The sequence below is a fragment of the Gadus chalcogrammus genome, chromosome 22, assembly GCF_026213295.1.
Source record: "Gadus chalcogrammus isolate NIFS_2021 chromosome 22, NIFS_Gcha_1.0, whole genome shotgun sequence".
NCBI lineage: Eukaryota > Metazoa > Chordata > Actinopteri > Gadiformes > Gadidae > Gadus > Gadus chalcogrammus.
The window spans coordinates 14,992,553-15,010,392 of record NC_079433.1 but is presented as its reverse complement, the minus strand read 5'-3'; the positions used below and the strand labels follow the sequence as shown (position 1 = coordinate 15,010,392).

Here is a 17,840-nt window from a genome sequence, read left to right as displayed (position 1 = left end):
CCCTTGTTTTGGCACCGCAGGGGTGGAACGAGCTCCCTGCCGATGTCAGGACCGCACAGTCCCTCAACAGCTTCTGCAAAAGACTCACCTGTTCAGAGTTCACCTGGACTCTGAACAGCCCCCCCCTCCCACTTGTTGTATGTTGTACGTCGTGGCACTTAATGTACACCCTTATTGTATGTCTTTGTTGTATTTTTGTTTGTTTTGTTAGTGCTTGGAACTTGGTTCTATGAACATCCTTACTGTACCAACAGCAATATATTGTCTCCTTATTCTGAAAAATGTACTTATTGTAAGTCGCTTTTGAATAAAGCGTCTGCTAAATTCCCTAAATATAAATATAACAGTTAATATTCAATATTGTGACATTGTAAATGTACAGATCCTGAATGTGTAAAACGCTTTTATTATGGGCCTATATCAAATCCTTCTGAACATACTGAGACATGTATCAACCCTTAACTGCCCTTCTCTTTTTAAACTTACAGCTTGCCCTATTAACCTCCCTTCTAGCCCAAATAGTAAGTCACAGGAGGATTAAAAAAAAAAAGAATACTGAACCAATTCGCAAAATATTGGTGTCTACACTCTGGAATTATTCTTAACAATCAAAATAATGTTTCAAATATTAACACAACATATTCACAAACACAACATGATTGACAAATCAAAAATGGATACATTCTTTTTTTTGTCAAGTAATTCATGTAAATGCGTTGAGTGCATTTCATTCTCAAATAACTGACTGCCAGATCAACGAAAAATGATGACAGAAATATGTATGAAGGCTATGTACACAGAAATATAAAAAAAAGAAAAAGAAGAGGGAGGTAAAAACAACCAGCTTATTTATAAACATATATATACTGAATGAAAAACCAAAATGAGCCGTCCAATCCAGCTATTTGAAAAAAGCCTCAGCTTTTTCCTAATAGCATGAGCAGGGAGTTGTATAAGGCATGCGTGGGACCAAAAAGACCAAAGCCGTTTAAAACTGCTGACCAGTTATATTTCACAAGCTGGAGGAAGTGAATGAATACGAACACTGTTTCAGGATGACTTCACAATGCCAGTAGGAATCAATACGACCCGGTTTCATGATTGGTTCTGTGCCGTCAATACAACCACCTCGATAGAACAGCAACAACCGTTTAGCCCTTTTACAAGATGCAGGGTTATAGAAAACTGGGATTTCATATTGTAATTGGTGAAAGAAAAATGATGGTGCATTTGTAATTGACTGAATCTAGGCGCGAGTAAGAATGCTGAAGTCCATGTCCATTGAAGCCAAAACCCAAAGTGTTTAGAGCTGTGATATGAATTTGAGTTTCAACATCCATCTATTGCGCTAGTCTTAACTTTTTACCTAACTTAAGCAAAATGTTAGAACATCAAACATTCTAATCGACTGCATTTTAAAGCTATGTCAACGTTGGTGAACCAATGCCTAATTATAAAGCCTCAAGGACAAAACGTCTTTTAATTATGTTGTCTAAAACATAATGAAATAAAAAAAAGATACTCTGTTAAATCGACACCTTACTGATAATACTTGACTGTCACAGATTAAATAAACACAACTACCAGCATCACTTGCAGTACCAAGTACATGGTTTTCTCTACATTTATTACAGATACAAGATGTCTTCATAAATAGTTGCATAAAATGTTAAAGCTGCAACATTGCACATAATAAGAAACATAAGATGAGTGCATTTACAGTAATCTCCTCCCCGATGCAATCCCCCCCCCCCCCCCCTTTGCATTCACCCCTCTGACGGGCTATCCCTGCTGCTAAGGCTCTGACGCACAATCACAATCTTACATTTTTATGTCTCCCAAATAGTCATTTCCGCCACAACGGCCAAAGCGGGCGTTTGGAGTTTGGAGGGGGACTCCGAAGGCGGTTCAAAGTCTATATACAAAGTAAGGCTTAAACATCTGTATATGTGCACAACGCAACGTTTGATCTAGGAAAAAGCCCAAACACCATCCTTTCTACGTCTAGTCTGTCGTTTTTCGGAGGTCGGACGGTGCAGCGCAGTTTTACGTGCAACGTGGTCGTCATGGTTATCGTAGATAGGGCACATACAAGAAGCACTGACAGCAAAGAGACTGGCTGCCCGACCGGCACACGCGGTCACATGGGGAAGCTCGGGGCCTCCAGCAGCCTTCCACGGACCGACATTAATCAACGCTTTTTTTGTTTTAAAACAAATAATTGAAAATCTATGGACATTATTTTCCTTTCTATACATAGTTTATATAACAAAAGGGATGCTTCGTCTAAAAGTCAGATTGAGTGTGAAAGAGGAACAGGACCAAAAGATGACGCCTCCCTCCCTCCCCTCAGCGGTGAGGGGTCAGAGGTCGTCTTGGCTCGGCTGTTCCTAGCTCGCGTCGCTCTCTCCCGTGGAAACTCTGCTACTCGGTGCAGTCGCTTCAAGGCTCAATCTCGTGTCTTTTTTTTGATCGATTCCGATGTCTTGCAAAATAAATTACTTCATTCTCCATCTTTATTTTTTTCACTTTTTTTTCGCTTCGCTTTACTATAAAAAAGGGCTTTGATTCTGAAAACAGCAAGCAGCAGTAGACAAGGACATCCACCCGTTGGTCGGCTGAGAACTCTTCTCCAGGGCTTTGATTGGCTGACCTGAACAACAGGTCATCATTTCTTGGGGCGAAGAGGACTGGAGCACGTGTGAACGAGGAAGAGATCGGCGTACAGGCTCCGCCTCTCAGGCAGGTGGCGGGGGGATGGGGGGGTCAGACTCTGCGGCCAGCTGTTGGCATCATGTGGATGAGGGACTGCCGGAAAAAACCTTCTCTAACCACAGTCTGACCACTGATCCCACTGGGGCCACGGCCCATCCCATCCGATCCCAGGGGCGAGGAGCCGAGGGGCCGTCCGCCCGTCTGTCCGCCGCGCGCGGGGTGGGGGTGGGTGGGGGGTCACACCGCGGGCTGCAGCCGGCTGTGGAGGAAGCTCCTCATGCCGCCGATGGCCGCGCGTCCGTCTGGTGCCTCCTGCGGTCGATGAAGGAGATGAGGCGGGAGGTGTCCAGGCAGACCTCGGCGCCGCCGCCCTGCAGCCAGGGCTCCTGGAGGCACAGCCGCGCGGGGGGCCTCCGGCCGGGGTCCGTCCTCAGCAGCAGGCACACAAAGTCCCGGGCGGCGTGGCCCACGCCCTGGAAGTAGTCCCCGGGGAAGCTGAAGTCCAGGCGGCAGATGTTCAGGCAGGTCTCCTCGGTGCTCTCGTCCAGGAAGGGCGAGGCGCCGCTGAGCAGCACGTAGGTGACCACGCCCAGGCTCCACAGGTCGCAGGCCGGGGAGGCCGGCTCCCCCAGCACCACCTCGGGGGCGGCGAACTCGGGGCTGCCCAGCAGGGCGTGGACGTGGTGGGAGCCGCCCAGCTGCACCGCGTCGCCGAAGTCCGTGAGCTTGATGGAGGGCGGGCCGCCGGAGCTCTGGGACACCAGCAGGTTCTCAGGCTGGGGGGGGGGGGGGGTGGGGGAGAGGCGGGTGGACAGTGGGGGCCATGTTAGAGAACACACAGCAGCGCTTGCTTAAGATTACACGGTTTGGGTTATTTCTGACTGCACACTATCGTAACGCGGATACTTCTACAACGCTAGCTACAGAGGAAACATATGGCCTCAGATTGCTGGATAAATAAATGACTAGTGTTTGTAATGTTATCCGTTTGTTTGTCTGTCTTTAACAACAGTACATATTAATATATGCAATATGACAACAGTAAAAAGCAGAGGCCTACTTTGACGTCCAGATGTACAACCCGGCTGTTGTGTAGGTAGTGTAAAGCTTCCAGGACGTCCCGAAGGTAGCAGGCCACCTTGTCCTCCGTCAGATTCCCCCAGCTCACGATGTAGTCCAGCAGACGGCCTTGATCAGCCCTGAGAGGAAGAGGAGGAGGAGAAAACACCTTCACACACGGGTAGGACGACCTCATGATAACACTACGGTAGGATGACCTCATAACACACGGGTAGGATGACCTCATGATCACAAACGCGTAGGATGACATCATGATAACACACGGGTAGGATGACCTCATAACATTGAGGCCAAGTGTTGAGCAAAAAGAAAATAATTAACACTTCATTTTTCATCTACTACTCTGCTACAATAAACCAGGAGACCTCCCCGAGGGCCCCGCCCTCAAGAGGGGCTATTGGCCCCCCCCAGGAAAGACCTTTCTTCGAAACAGAAGCAGGTCACTCACATCTCCAGGACCAGGGCGTAGCTGCTGGGGGTCTCGTAGGTGTCCAGGAGGCCCACGAGGTGGGGGTGCTGCAGCCGCTGGAGCAGGCTGAGCTCCTGGGTGACCTGGTCCCTCCTCATCAGCTTCTTGTTCACCAGCTTCACCGCAACCGAGCGCTTGGCACCGCGATGGTCGCAGTGCTTCACCACGGAGAAGCGCCCCCTGGTGGCCAGAGGGGGAGGTGAGTTACGCCATGAAAAGTTAATAGGAGGACATTTTTCCTTCTATGAGTGGGAGACATTTTATTACGTTCAACATTTATTTCATGCATTTCTTTTCTAAAGGTCCCAAACCAAAGTCCCTATTTGCTATGTTGGAGGGTTTTTTGTTGGTGTTCATGGGGGGGGGGGGGGGGGGGGGGGGGTCATACCTGCCCAGTTCTGCCACCTCGGTGTAGAAGGACTCAAAGCTGTCCTTCCAGCTGACCCGGACACCGTCACTAGACACAGCTGCAACACACACCGACACACTCTTCATCAGTCAGCCTTCATCAGGGGGCGGGCGGGAGGGCTGATCAATGGGTTTGTTTGGCTGTGTGTGTTTAGGGGTGTGTCGTGTCTGTGTGTGTTTGTCTTCAGGGCTGTGTGTGTGTGCGTCTGCGTGTGCGTGTGTCTGTGTCTGTGTCTGTGTCTGTGTGTGTGTGTGTGTCTGGGGGGGGGGGGGGTCCGTACCCAGCACTCTCAGGCTGGCGGTGGTCGTCACGGTGCCCAGGTCGTTGGTGGCCTCACAGGTGTAGGAGCCGTCGTCCTCCGAGGCGGCGCCCGTGATCCTCAGAGTCGCCTCACCGGTATCGCTACGGCAACCACATCTAGAGTCAGTTCCCCCTCATCAAGTACACTAGAAACAGCCTGGGAACAGTTCCTCTACACCAGACTGTGACTGCACCACGGGTACATTCAGATGATGAACATGCCATCGGGGCATCTCCCAAGCACCACCTCAACAAGTGACATTCTGAACACACGCTCCTTAATGAAGTTCAACCCAACAACCTGTTCTCTGCCACCGTTAGGGAGAGCGGGGCCCTGACCATTAGTCTGGGATTAGACGCCTGGAATGTCCAAATACCAAGGTGTAATAAGATACTTACTGAAATATGTAGCCGCAAATAATCTCTTTTTGGCAGTCAAGCGTCGTTAATGTACGATATGCAAATAAAAAGTGTTTGCAATGTGCTTTGGCCAAGCGTACAAGTCGCCTTCTGAGGGCCAAAGCACTCCCATTCCATGCCCTCGACTAATCACTAAGTACACAATAAACTGGTTCTATGTTTAATGATGACATTACTATGCTGTTTCCCTGTCGGGTGTCACAATCAGATTAATACAATTGTATAAAGTTGCAACAATTATACAAGAACAACCTTTTTGAACCCGAGAGCTACTTCAAGGGTACTGAGTCGTACGAAGGGCTACTTGACTCACTGCCACGTGGGTAGTTAGCCTGGAAGCTAATCTCCCCGCAAATAAGATATACAAACTTGCCTTTCACAGTAGTAAAAAATAACTCTTCCTACCGATCATTGTGAAAAGTCCAAAGTTTTCTTTCTCTTTTCCCCCATGTTTCCTTTATTTTGAGGGTAAACCCACCAGCTAGCTCCAGATTTAAGTTGTGCTCGCTAGCTTGCCTCAGCAAAGAGGGCGCACGATAGTGAAGTTTCCTTTTTTTGTTTTTTAAATGTGAATTAAATATTTTCTTTGCCATAAAATCGACATCAATGAAACTATTATTATGATTTTTTTGGTTGTGCTATTTTCAGAACACGACCTGCAGGCGACTCACATGGTTCCTGCGGGCGACCAATCGCCCGCAGGAACAGTGTGGGCTACCCCCGGGCTATGCTAGCTGTGGTCTGTCCATACCTGTAGGCTATGCTACAGCGCCCGTTGTTGGTGAGGAGGCTCTGGTGGGGGCCCTTCCAGGTGACGGAGGCGCGGGGTCTTCCACACACTTTACACCGGAGGGTGACGCTCTCTCCGCTGTCACACGTCACGTCAGCCAGCGGCACCAGGAACTCGGGCGGCACTGGGGACGACGGCAGGGTCAAAGGTCACACACCGCTAATAGCCAGCGCTAACGGGTCAAATACTAGGGAACCGATGCTGGTGACGTTAAAGGAGGTAAGATTCAACAGCTGCTACTTTATTGGGATTTGGGGTTTGGTATTATCGTGTCATATTTGCTATGAGAATATGGAGTTTGGACTTGACTAGGGCTGCTTCTGCGTGACACAGTTTCCATTAGACTGTATACCAATGAAATGCTCACAATCTTACACATTGAGAAAATAGAGGACTCAAATAGCAGATTCATGAAACTATTAACAAAGGACCTTCAAGTGAACTAGCTTATTTCAATACATTTTCCTATAATGGCTGAATCCATATATTGCCTGGCATCAATTCATTTTTGTTTGTCTGTCCTGTATAGTATTTACTTTACAGACCTGTCTATTTCTATACATTTATAGCTCAAAAACTACAAACTCACCATCATAGATGTAGTTGGGATTTAGAAGCTGTGAAGAAAAATCGAATCCATTAGGAAGTAAACGTCAGAACAGAAGCGCCCAATCAGGCACTACCGATACGTTGAACAACCAATCCCATGATCCACTGACCTTTACAGAAACCTTATTGGCCAGGCCATCTTTGGACTTCCTGTACCCGTTCTCCAGCTTGATCTCCTTCTTCCCCTCCCTCTCCTTCTTCTCAGACTTCTTCCGGATGCGCAGGGTCGTGTGCCATGAAGAACACTTCCTGCTTGGATGAAGACAGTTCAAGTAAGGACGGATACAAGGCCGTCAAAATTAACGCCATCGCCAAGTGAGGTTTACATTTCCTGTAGAATTTGGCCAATATAACTGGCCAATATACACTACCATTCAAAAGTTTGGTGTCACTTAGAAATGTCCTTATTTTTTAAAGAAAAGCATTGTTTTTTTCAAAGTAGATAACATTAAACGAATCAGTAATGCAGTCTAGAAATTGTTAATGTGGTAAATAACTATTCTACTATACTATTCTACTATTCTTTCTTAATAAAGTTACATCTTATCTTATTTTAGCTGGAAACGGCAGATTTTTTATGAATTAACTTCCCAGCAACTATCACTCCTATGTTTTAATTGTACATTGTTTAGCTAATCGTGTTAAAAGGCTAATCAATGATTAGAAAACCCTTATGCAATTGTGTCAGCACAGCTGACATGGAAAACATGAAATGGTCTGGGTGACCCCAAACTTGAAAGGTAGCGCATGCAACTCAGATTTCTGAATAAACGTCCCCAATAAGTGGAGCCAGACCAAGGGTCCACCCCAGGAGAGGCCTCTTACTTGACGGTTCCGTCGGGGCCGTCGGTGATGAGCGCCGACGTGTGTCCCAGCACGTAGCCCGGGATCCAGCCCTCGGCGGCGGGGCCCTGCTCCGTGGCCGCCCGGAACACCAGGAACATGTTCTGCTGGTTGCTGGCCAGGATCTGCACCCCCTCGCCCTGGACCACGCTGACCTCGTCCTCCTTCACCGCCATGTAGTCCTGGGTGACCAGCATGGTGGACACGCTACTGCTGCTGCTGCTTTCACTCTGCGGCGGCCGGGGAGAGACAGCGCTCAGTGGGGGTCCACAGCCATCACTCAGAGAGTGTTTAAAGGCAGTGCACAGACGAGAGAGGGGCAGGAGATGAAACCTAATGACACCATAGCGGCCGCTGCCCCAGGGGGATTATTAGGAAATGATGCAGCCAATAGATGCAACCAACCATTTTTCTATATTTGACATGAATTTGAATTACTCTTGAATTTCCAGTGGTGCCAAATGATTAACCACAAAAAAACGATTAAAGCGAGAGACAGGGAAACAAGAAGCTTTGGAAGATGGCCGTGTGTTCATGGGTCCAGTCTTCAGACACAGGGAGTCAGAGAGGTCCTCTCCACTGAGACCCCATCAGCCCGTTGGATGAAGAGAAGCAGATCCAAGAGGTGATTCCCCCCCCCCCCCCGAGGTCACAGGCAAGGACGAACAAAGAGGAGGAGGAGACGGTAGAGGAAAGACCCTCTGGCGGAGAACGTTTGTGAAGGAGAAGGGCCCCAAACGTTGGGAGGTTAGTGGCAGTAGAGGTGGAAACGCTTCTTAGCCGATGGTTAAAGCAGTACATGAAGGAGCCAGCCAGGAGAGAGCCAGGTGTTAGTACGATTTGGTTAAAAGCTGGAAGGAAACCACGACAGGCAGGGTTTGCCTTTCCGGGGAGGAAGAGCTGGAGGAACAGGGGCTGCCTCCGGGGAAACGCTGAACCCAGGACCACAGACTCACCAGAATGGTTAAAAGGAGGAGAGCAGATCAGGTTGGAGAGAAGCAGAGTCGTAGAGAAGAGGTTGGATTAGTAAGATCGGGCCTCAGCAGGACAGAAGACCAACAGGACCGAGGCCCAGCCCCCCCCCCCCCCCCCCCTCCCACTTCATCTACCCCCCCCTCCCCGGGTTAGTCGGGCCTGATGGAGGCGTGGCCCTGCTACACCCAGCGGGGGCGGAGGGCTCTTACCCCGTTGCTCTGGGTGGACTGGATGGACTGCTCGCTGGTGGACGAGCATGTGCTCATACGGTCCGCCTCCTTGCTGTGCGTGGAGTGTCTGTGGGTGCCCTGGCTCTGGCCCCCAGAGACGCCCTGGCTCTGGGTCTGGTTCGGCCGGGCCGGCGACTCCCCTACCTCCCCGGGGAAGGTGAACGAGCCAGGCCGGCTGGCCGGGGAGCCCGGCATGGAGCTCCAGAACCCAGAGCCCCCCTTCGGCCCGGGGCTGGGCGGGGGCAGGGGGAGGGCGTCCTTGCCAAAGGCAGGGGTGGCCATCGGAGAGGCCATGGGGGAGATGGTCCCCGGGCGGGGTTTGGAGGTGGGGGTGGAGGGTGTGGGTCCCACGGTGGCACGGGGGCTAGGGGCCACCGCATTGGAGGGGGCGGGGGTCTGGGCTGGGTCGTCGGGGGGCTGGAGGGGGCGCTTACCCTGTGGACTACCCCCGGTGGGGGGGGCAGGGGAAGGGGCGGGGCAGGGGGACGAACCTGGATCACACAAGTGAGCAAAACTCACAACCTCAGTCAACAAAATAAAGGTCCAATGTCTCCCATGGAGAGTCACCTCATTTACGACACACACACGCACACGCAGAGACACACACACACACACACACACACACACACACACACACACACACACACACACACAGACGGCCAGCCTCCCTACCTGAAACCTTGGGGGGGCCGTCGGACTCTCCCCCGGGGTGGTGGCGGAGGGGCTGGGGGAGGCGCGAGGGCTGGGGGATCCTGGAGGGCCGGCGGGAGGGGGAGCCGGAGCCGTCCTGGGGGGTGCCGCTGCCGCCTCCTCCAGGGGCCCCTGCTCCACTGGGCCCGCCCGGGGCCCCGAGGCTGGGGGGACACGGCCCGCCGCTCGCCCCTACGTGGTTCCTCTGGTACTCCAGCGGGGAGGTGAGCGCTGGGGAGGGGGGAGAGGCTGTGAGCGTGGGGGGGTTCTGCCGCTGGTTCCCTTGAGCAGGACTGAGGGCCCAAATGTTTGTGTAAAAGACTGTGTGTGTGTTGTGTGGTGTGGTGTGTGTGTGTGTGTGTCAGTGTGCTTCTGTTCATGTAAATGCATGTGTTCCTGTTCCTATGCGTCAGTCAGAGTGTGTGTGTGTGTGTGTGTGTGTGTGTGGTGTGTGTGGTGTGTGTGTGTGTGTGTGTGTGTGTGTGTGTGTGTGTGTGTGTGTGTGTGTGTACTGGTGTCAGCCTGCTTCTGATCATGTGAATGCATGTGTTCCTGTTCCTATGCGTCAGTCAGAGTGTGTGTGTGTGTGTGTGTACTACAGTCCATGCGTGTCTGCTCCCCCGTGCGTGCGTGCGTGTGCCTCACTGTTGAGGAGGTTCTGCTGGCCCTCCAGCATCTGGCCGATCTGCAGCACCCACACCTGGCAGACCCCCGGGTGGCTGGAGTGGAGCTCCAGGGCCTCCGTGGCGCCGGAGGGCCCCCGCGAGGTCAGGGTGAACCTGCAGGGGTCCCCCTCCTCGTTCTCCTCCAGGCCCAGACAGCTCACCTGCACAGAGCGCCACGTCACACAACGCTGCAGACACACTCTGACGCACCTGACCACTATGGACACGAAGGCCTACAAAATGGACCCTCCAGAGTGTAGCTCAGGGGTCAGCAACCTCTTCAACAGGCAGTGCCAGTTTGAAATGTTCTCGTTAATGAGTGTGCCTTAAGCAACAATATATTTAATATTAAGCTGAATTATGACACAGCGACCAAAAACATTTCCAGAAGACCTGGAATTGTATAATGTTTTTTTGTTGTTGTTATATTTGCAACATTGGATTACAAATTATAATTACACATGTCCCATCTTAAAACATCACTTTCAGAAACTCATTCAAAAACATATTTGCAATTTGAGAAATGTAAAAAACGAGAATATATGAGAATGTTGGAACCATCCATCATATCTTTAAGACATGTACAGCTTTGCAAAACCATGTGAAGGCGATGCATACAGGCCACTTGCAACAATATTTTAAATATTTCCTTCTCTATTACTCACAACATAGGTTTAGGCTACATACTATCAATTGATCCCATTTCAGAACACTGCTTTCAGTAACTCATTTAAACATATTTGCACTGGGAGGAAATGCCCAAAACAGAATAATAGGGTTAGATAGTAGTAGTAAATAGTAGTAGTAAAGAGCAGTAGTAAATCGGTAGTAATGATTATGTGAAACGTCGGCACCCCCCGGGTGCCGATGGGGGTCGGCACCCGGGGGCTTGCCGACCCCGGGTGTAGGTTAACCTTCTCTCCAACTCAGCTTGGGTTTGAACACTGTGAGGTAGTGCAAGTCAACAGAAACAGGTTTGACCTGTTATCCTTCACCTTTGGCAACATTTACTTTTAGGGCATTTAGCAGACGCGTTTATTCAATAATTACAGCGGTTCACACACACATTGACACACCGACGGCGAAGGCTACCACGCAAGGCGACAGCAGGCAACCTACCAGTTACAACAAGCCAACCCGCTCTACCTCCTGAGCAGGGCCAACCCCATTGGATATTTATTATCCAATGGATACATGCCATGGCAGCTTTGTGCTATTTCTTTCTTTGGAAGCTAGTACCGTCGAGTAAGATCGTTCTAAACACCCAGACTCGGCAGCTCTGTGAGGGCCCGGGGCCCGCTGCTAATCACCTGCCTTCTGCCCCCACTGAGTCAGAATGGGAGCCGGACCAGATTAGGATATGGCTCAGCCAATAGGATCCCAATGTTAGCCAGAGCAGATTTGGGACGTTCAGACCTGACACTATAACCGGGTGTAACCGGGTGCAACCGGGTGTAACCGGGGCCTCTTTCCCTCACTTCCCCGAAGCGTGCACACAAATGACGTGGTAGGCTCCATTGGGTTTGTTTGTTTAGTGGACCTGTGCGCTCACACTCGCATGTGATAGGGCAACTGGCCAATGAAAGTCGATCATTATGTAGCAGTTTAAGGCAGGATCTATATTCAACTCCATGGATCCACACAGCTGATGGACAAATCCGTTCAAAACACATCTCTCTCTCAATAATGTGTTATTGCAATATCAGTATAGAGTCAATGTTTTGTGCACCCCCTGATTAAGTAAACTTCTATTATTTGCAACTCGCAACTCAACGGTTTTCCAGTAGGCACTGGGAGGAGAACCGGCATTTAAACAAGTGAAAACCATCAAGACAGATTAGCATAGCGATGTAGCAGGGTACCTCCGCCGTCAGAAGAGAACAGGATGAGCCTACACTAGGCCTCTGCCACGCTAGGCCTCTGCCACGCTACCTTGATGCTGCTCTTGTAGAGGAAGCCGGGCAGGGAGAAGCCCCTCTTCTTGTCCAGGGGCTCGCTGAAGAGGACCAGCTGCTCGAAGAGGAAGACCCTCCTCTCCTCCATGCGTCCCAGCGCGCCCCCCTGGGCCTCCAGCACCATGAAGGTGTCCTGCAGCAGCAGGCGGCCCTGGGCTACCACCTTCCCCTGGGAGGGAGGAAGGGGGGATGGAAGAGGAGGGGGGGATATCACGGGGAGGGCAGGGGGGGAACATGATGGGAAGGAACGAGAGAAAGGAAGGATTAGCGATTAGCCTGAGAAATATCAGCAGTCACGGGGTGTTTAGCGTCTGGTGATGGAATGAAGACGGCGTTGTCCAACAGGAAGGGGACTCCTCCAGACAGGGTTCTTACGTCGAAGCCCTGGAGGCGGCCCACGCTCATGACGTCGTTGCAGCGTTTGGGCACGAGGCACATGACCTCCACCGCTTTCTGTTCAGGGCGGCAGAGGAAACAAGAGCAGGTTTAGACCCGGGGTTGACCTTTCTGGTGCCGCATGGTTTGAGATTAGATGTGGACTGGTTATGATACCTCCAACTCCCCAAACTCCATGCCAGCCTTTCTGGAAGATTTGAGGAAATCCTGTGAAAAGAGAAATTATTTTACTGATTATGTAACTTATAGGCTAGCATTGTATGAATGACATAATACTACAAACTACATTTTTTTAAATGCAAAAAAAATCATAAAGTTCTCGCTGATTAGCCAACCACATTATAGACCAGCGGGAACACCTGCACAATAATAGTTGCAAAATAAGCAAAGATTGTGTTCTATCGCCCCCTGCTGAGGGCCAGCCCACACTACAACGTGTGCTGCCATATAACCTTTTCAACAGATGATGTGAACATTGGATTTCATTTAACAATTCATTATTCAGCACCGCATTCCACTGCAATCTGCGAGTGCCTGTAAAACGACGTGGGCTCCTAATTACAGCCCACAACGGACAAGCAGCCCAGATGTTCGACCGGTTTATGATTTATGATTTGTATTCAGTAAAACCATAATACTGGACACCTGCCATGTTCCAAGTGGACTTATGCCTTTTAGCAAACCTGAACCACGGGTTCAAGCAGATTCCAACTCAATTGTCTGCTATTTACACCCTGAAAACAAGGACAGTAGGCGATAAAAACCAGCCTATGAGGCTCCACATCACGGGCTGTCTTCATAAAGTGGTGTGGTGAGAACGTGGACAGGGTTGAAGACTAGAGTGGGCCTCATGTTGTTTGTGATACATTCCGTCAGCTCGGCAACCTATGAGCTTGCTGTGGAGTTCACACAAAGATGGCGGCAGGGGCGCGTTCCTTTGAGTCAAATGTATTTCCAGCGCACGGAGACTGAGCCCCCACCTTCAGCAGCAGCTGGTACTTCATGATCCTCAGCACGGGCTTGGAGAGCAGGTCCGAGATGGGCAGCCGGTGACCCAGCCGCTGCTTCAGCTCCTGGGGGGCAGGGGGAGCGCAGTGAGGGGGGGGGGGGGGACAGGCGGAGACACGGCTGGGACATAGGGAACGCTCATCAGGGCTCTGATCTGTTCATGTCGTCCTCTGCTGCAGGATAGACTTTTGATTGTTTTCATAGCACGTGTCGACCACTTTGGTGTTTGGAAGCACATCAGTGAAACACACTCGGTGTGGACGTTAGAAGCTAAACTGCTATGACACATTTCTTAAAAGAGGTAAATAAAGAGGATTGAGTTATTATGATCACGTCGCATCAGAGAGAGAGAGCAGGAGGGCTGACAGAATTGAAGCATCGAGCCACCTCCATGTATCCATTGTTGTATGTTGTTGTGAATGGCTGAATGCAGGCGCGGGCTTGCCCATACCTCAAAGTAGGTGTCGATGTACTCCAGGACAATCTGCTCCGACTTGGGCTTGTTCTGGCAGTAGACCACGTACATGTTGAGGCGCCGCTCCTGTGGCACATACACCATCACACAGACGAAGGGAGGGTCAATAATTGCAGAGCACTTGCTATTTACCTTTAAGGACATTAGCCTGCACGAATCACTGTCCATTTTTTATAAGTCAAACTGTTCTACAGTTACCATATCGATCTGGGTTTTTCTTTCTACAGTGTGCATTCAAACTTTCCTACTCCCGAAGACCACCTATTGATTTCATATATGTATTTTATTAATAACTATATATTCTATTAGCCTATATTAAAGTATGGAAAATATTCGCTGTCAAATTGAATGCAGCTGCTGAAATTAACCGACATGAACATCTTCGTCACCAGATATATATCTTGTAATTGTGCCTTTTTACAGTCGTCCAGGCAAGCAACGGTTTTATATGTAACCCTGAGTTTGGTGTGAGTTTTGGACCATGGTTACTTGGTTATATCAGGGAAGTGGTTGGAAGAATAACAAAAGGGAGGTGAACATGCTGTCTATGTTACCTGTTTGACGAAGAGTGGTCCCAGTCGATCAGGGTCCTGCAGACACTTCTCCAGCTCAGACAGGAAGTAACTGATGGAGAGAGGAGGGTATCCATGCATCAGTAAGGAGGGAGATAGAGTGCTCATACACCAGGAAGATGCAATGGGTCAGTTCGTTTTTTATGCAAACGTAAAAACCCTGAGGAGATCGTTTAAGAGATATGAATGGCTGAATGGATCGGTACTGATATATTAAGAGTTACCTGAACCTGCTACATACTGAACAGGTTTCAAAGGCCAGTTGCCCTTTCACAATCAAGTGAACACGGGACCACTTAACAAACATAGCCTATGACGTGTGTGAATGCTATAATAATAATTAACTAAGACTAATCATTAGCATTGTGACACATTAATGCAACGTCATACGTGTCAACACCGTGGACCCATGGTGCGCGTGTGACCTACTCTTTGTGCCAGTCGTAGATCTGCACGACGTTGCCGAAAACAATCTTGTCCTTGCCCTTCATGTCCTCCGGGATCCCCTCCTCCCTCATTTGGCTCACATACCCCTGGAGAGAGACACACACAGTCACCAGCCAGTACAGACAGAAACACACACTGAATACCATCACTACACACAAACAACTCACGTCCACCAGCAGACTGAGGTCATTGATGTACTCCCGCTCCGACTCCACCAAATCCACCAGGATGTAACTATAGTGACAAGGCCAGAAGAGATATGTACATGACATGGGGCACTACAACCTCGCACAGCTATCATGAGTTAAAATACTGTGTTACTAGAAATATCGCTATGGAGTTCTGACATGCGAGCAGAACCTCTTGGAGGAGACAGAAATCAGAAACTAAAACTGGCAGGATGTTTCAGCTCGTCTTCCCACTGGGAAAAAGCACAGATCACCGCCTCAAGCAACACGATTGGTTGAAGCAAATATGAAGCCATAGGAAGTGAACCCCTTCACCCAAGGTTTCAGCTGGACTGCTACCAGACTTTGGATATTAATCTAAAGTCTGCCTTGTGATTGTGGTTGCACACACACAACCCTAATCCTTCAGGGACAACACAGAGCTCGAACCGTGGATGGGGCTCTCACCGTCTCTTCCGGAGGCTGCCCGTCTTGCGCTCGTCCACCTCGTCGACGGGCGAGGAGGAGGAGAGCAGGGAGTTGTCCGAGGGGTTGAGGGAGGGCGAGCTGCTGTCCCCCGGGTCCACAGACAGGGAGCTGGGGCGCTCCTCCAGAGCCTGAACACCGAGGGGCCAGGAGGAGAGAGTCATGGGTCGATGTGTGCACAGCACCAGAGCAACGGTGGTCATGTTGTTATGAACTCTAGTTCTGGGATTATAGGCGACTCCGTCTGGGCTTTATGGGCTTGTCCCGTGCACGCTCGCTTCAGTGGCTTTTCTCAGCATTTCAGCATCTAGGCAATCTGATCATCTGAAAATGACCCCTAATTTTGAAATGTGACCCAAACTGTTACATTTTCATGAGGAAAAGTTGAGAGAAAGAGAATAGAAATGAGAGAATAGGGAATAGAAACGAGAGAATAGAGAATAGGAACAAGAGAATAGAGAATAGGAACTTTGTGAGAAAAAGGGAGTCTCCGATGCTTCGTTGTGCGTCACTCAAGTAGCAGCAAACTGTCTTGAAACTCTACCTTTGTCTTCTTTATGAGAGTTTGAACGCGTCTCCACTCTGGCCCCCCCCGCTAGCGGGCTAAAGCGGCATTGCCTCTCAAGCTGAAGTCGGACCTGGCTGCACTATGGTAGATAGATTCTGCTGCATGTTAGCTACTATTTTACAGGGAACGCCTTTAAAACAATCACAATCATTTCGAGTATAAGTGAACCCCCCGTTTCAGCACGAATTCAAACATTAGGAGGAAAATAAAAAAGGTTTTAGGCCAAGAGTTCCAGGAAAGGTTGGAGGACGTGTTACTTCCATGGTAAAGACCAACAGCAGTTTTGTGACACTTCTTTATTAAGCTAGTGCCGTTGCGTACGAGCATTACTGGCAGAGTTGAAGGTATACAGTGTAGCGACTGCCGCTAGGGGTCTCTCAAGAAAAACGATGACTGAAGACGTGTAGAGTAGCGTGGGAACTGTCCCCTGTAGGGCGGCGGCTGTCTTGGCTACCAGCGGACGTCAATCTATCTCCAGCCCTATGTTAGCCAACAGAGGTCCACTCTCCCCCCTAGCGAGCTGCTGGCTCAGAAGCTGCCCCTGGGGGGTCAGTGATCCTACCATCTTGCTCTTGACCAACTCCTCGATGGCGCTCACCAGCTCCGCGGCACTGGGGGTCTCGGAGCTGGAGGGGCGGACGGAGAGACGAGAGGACGTCTGCACACGAGAGAGAGACAGACGCAGAGTGAGGGGCTATGGAGGATGAGGAACAGGGGCTGGTGCTCTGCCATGACCGGGGTCCCACCGTGGTGGGGGGACTCGGCGGACTACACGTCTACTCTGGGGACGGAGGTGTTCAGGCGCAGGGGTGGTACTGAGACAAACAGCCCTACACCGCACTGCACCCGGGTGGTGATAACCTGCCAAAGCCTACGACCAAAGGCTCAAATTATTGGTTTCAGGTTCAGTTTTGAAGACTAAAGTAGCCTGGTTGTAAGGAGTGCTTTTTAATGATTCTGGTCTTGTCCAATAGAAGATAACCACAGAATCGAATATAATTACGGCTAGTTTTTTTTTTACGAATTGCTCCGTAAGGACCAAACTGGTGATAATATCCATTTATAGTAATTTCTACACTTTTTTTAAATATCAGGTATCCTCAAAAGGAGTAACGATTAAAATAGAGGGTGAAATCTGTGCGGTTTGAGCATTAACTGTTGTCCTACCTAAACAAGGACGAACCATTTTTTGGCCATACATTTATAAAGGCAGGAGTATTTTGGATGAAGTAGCCAATTGAAGCGTGAACTGAACTCATCGGAAGAGTTGTACTTTACAATGCTTGCTCTCCATCCTTATTTGTTTGGGCATCTTGTTTTCTCTTACCTTAGACAGATAAGGATATTTTATGCGACAAATTACAAGCCCTATCTATGAGTATTTCAGTTTATTTCAACTAAATATTATATATATATATATATATATATATATATAGATAGAGATAGAGAGAGAGTTGTTTTCAGTTACTATGGATAGGTGACATGAACTGGAATGAACATTGTATTCAACATTGTTCCCCCAACCCCTTTAGACAAGTTTGAATAAAAATCGGATGAAATCTGAAGAAATG

General features: G+C 49.6%; 1 protein-coding gene across 1 annotated transcript in view; it reads right to left on the bottom strand.

Annotated features, from left to right (window-relative positions):
* Positions 1–1,761: 1,761 nt before the first annotated feature.
* Positions 1,762–17,840, bottom strand: part of trioa (trio Rho guanine nucleotide exchange factor a) — a 70,867-nt gene continuing 54,788 nt past the window's right edge. Inside the window, 23 exon segments of the mRNA XM_056583544.1 lie at positions 1,762–3,002; positions 3,005–3,491; positions 3,776–3,914; positions 4,244–4,444; positions 4,653–4,731; positions 4,954–5,075; positions 6,145–6,307; positions 6,773–6,800; positions 6,903–7,044; positions 7,618–7,865; positions 8,820–9,331; positions 9,513–9,761; positions 10,176–10,356; positions 12,128–12,319; positions 12,526–12,603; positions 12,703–12,753; positions 13,527–13,619; positions 14,006–14,095; positions 14,584–14,653; positions 15,031–15,134; positions 15,216–15,282; positions 15,684–15,832; positions 16,832–16,927. Of these exon segments, the coding sequence (XP_056439519.1) occupies positions 2,953–3,002; positions 3,005–3,491; positions 3,776–3,914; positions 4,244–4,444; positions 4,653–4,731; positions 4,954–5,075; positions 6,145–6,307; positions 6,773–6,800; positions 6,903–7,044; positions 7,618–7,865; positions 8,820–9,331; positions 9,513–9,761; positions 10,176–10,356; positions 12,128–12,319; positions 12,526–12,603; positions 12,703–12,753; positions 13,527–13,619; positions 14,006–14,095; positions 14,584–14,653; positions 15,031–15,134; positions 15,216–15,282; positions 15,684–15,832; positions 16,832–16,927 (3,591 nt within the window). The 3' untranslated portion in view covers positions 1,762–2,952.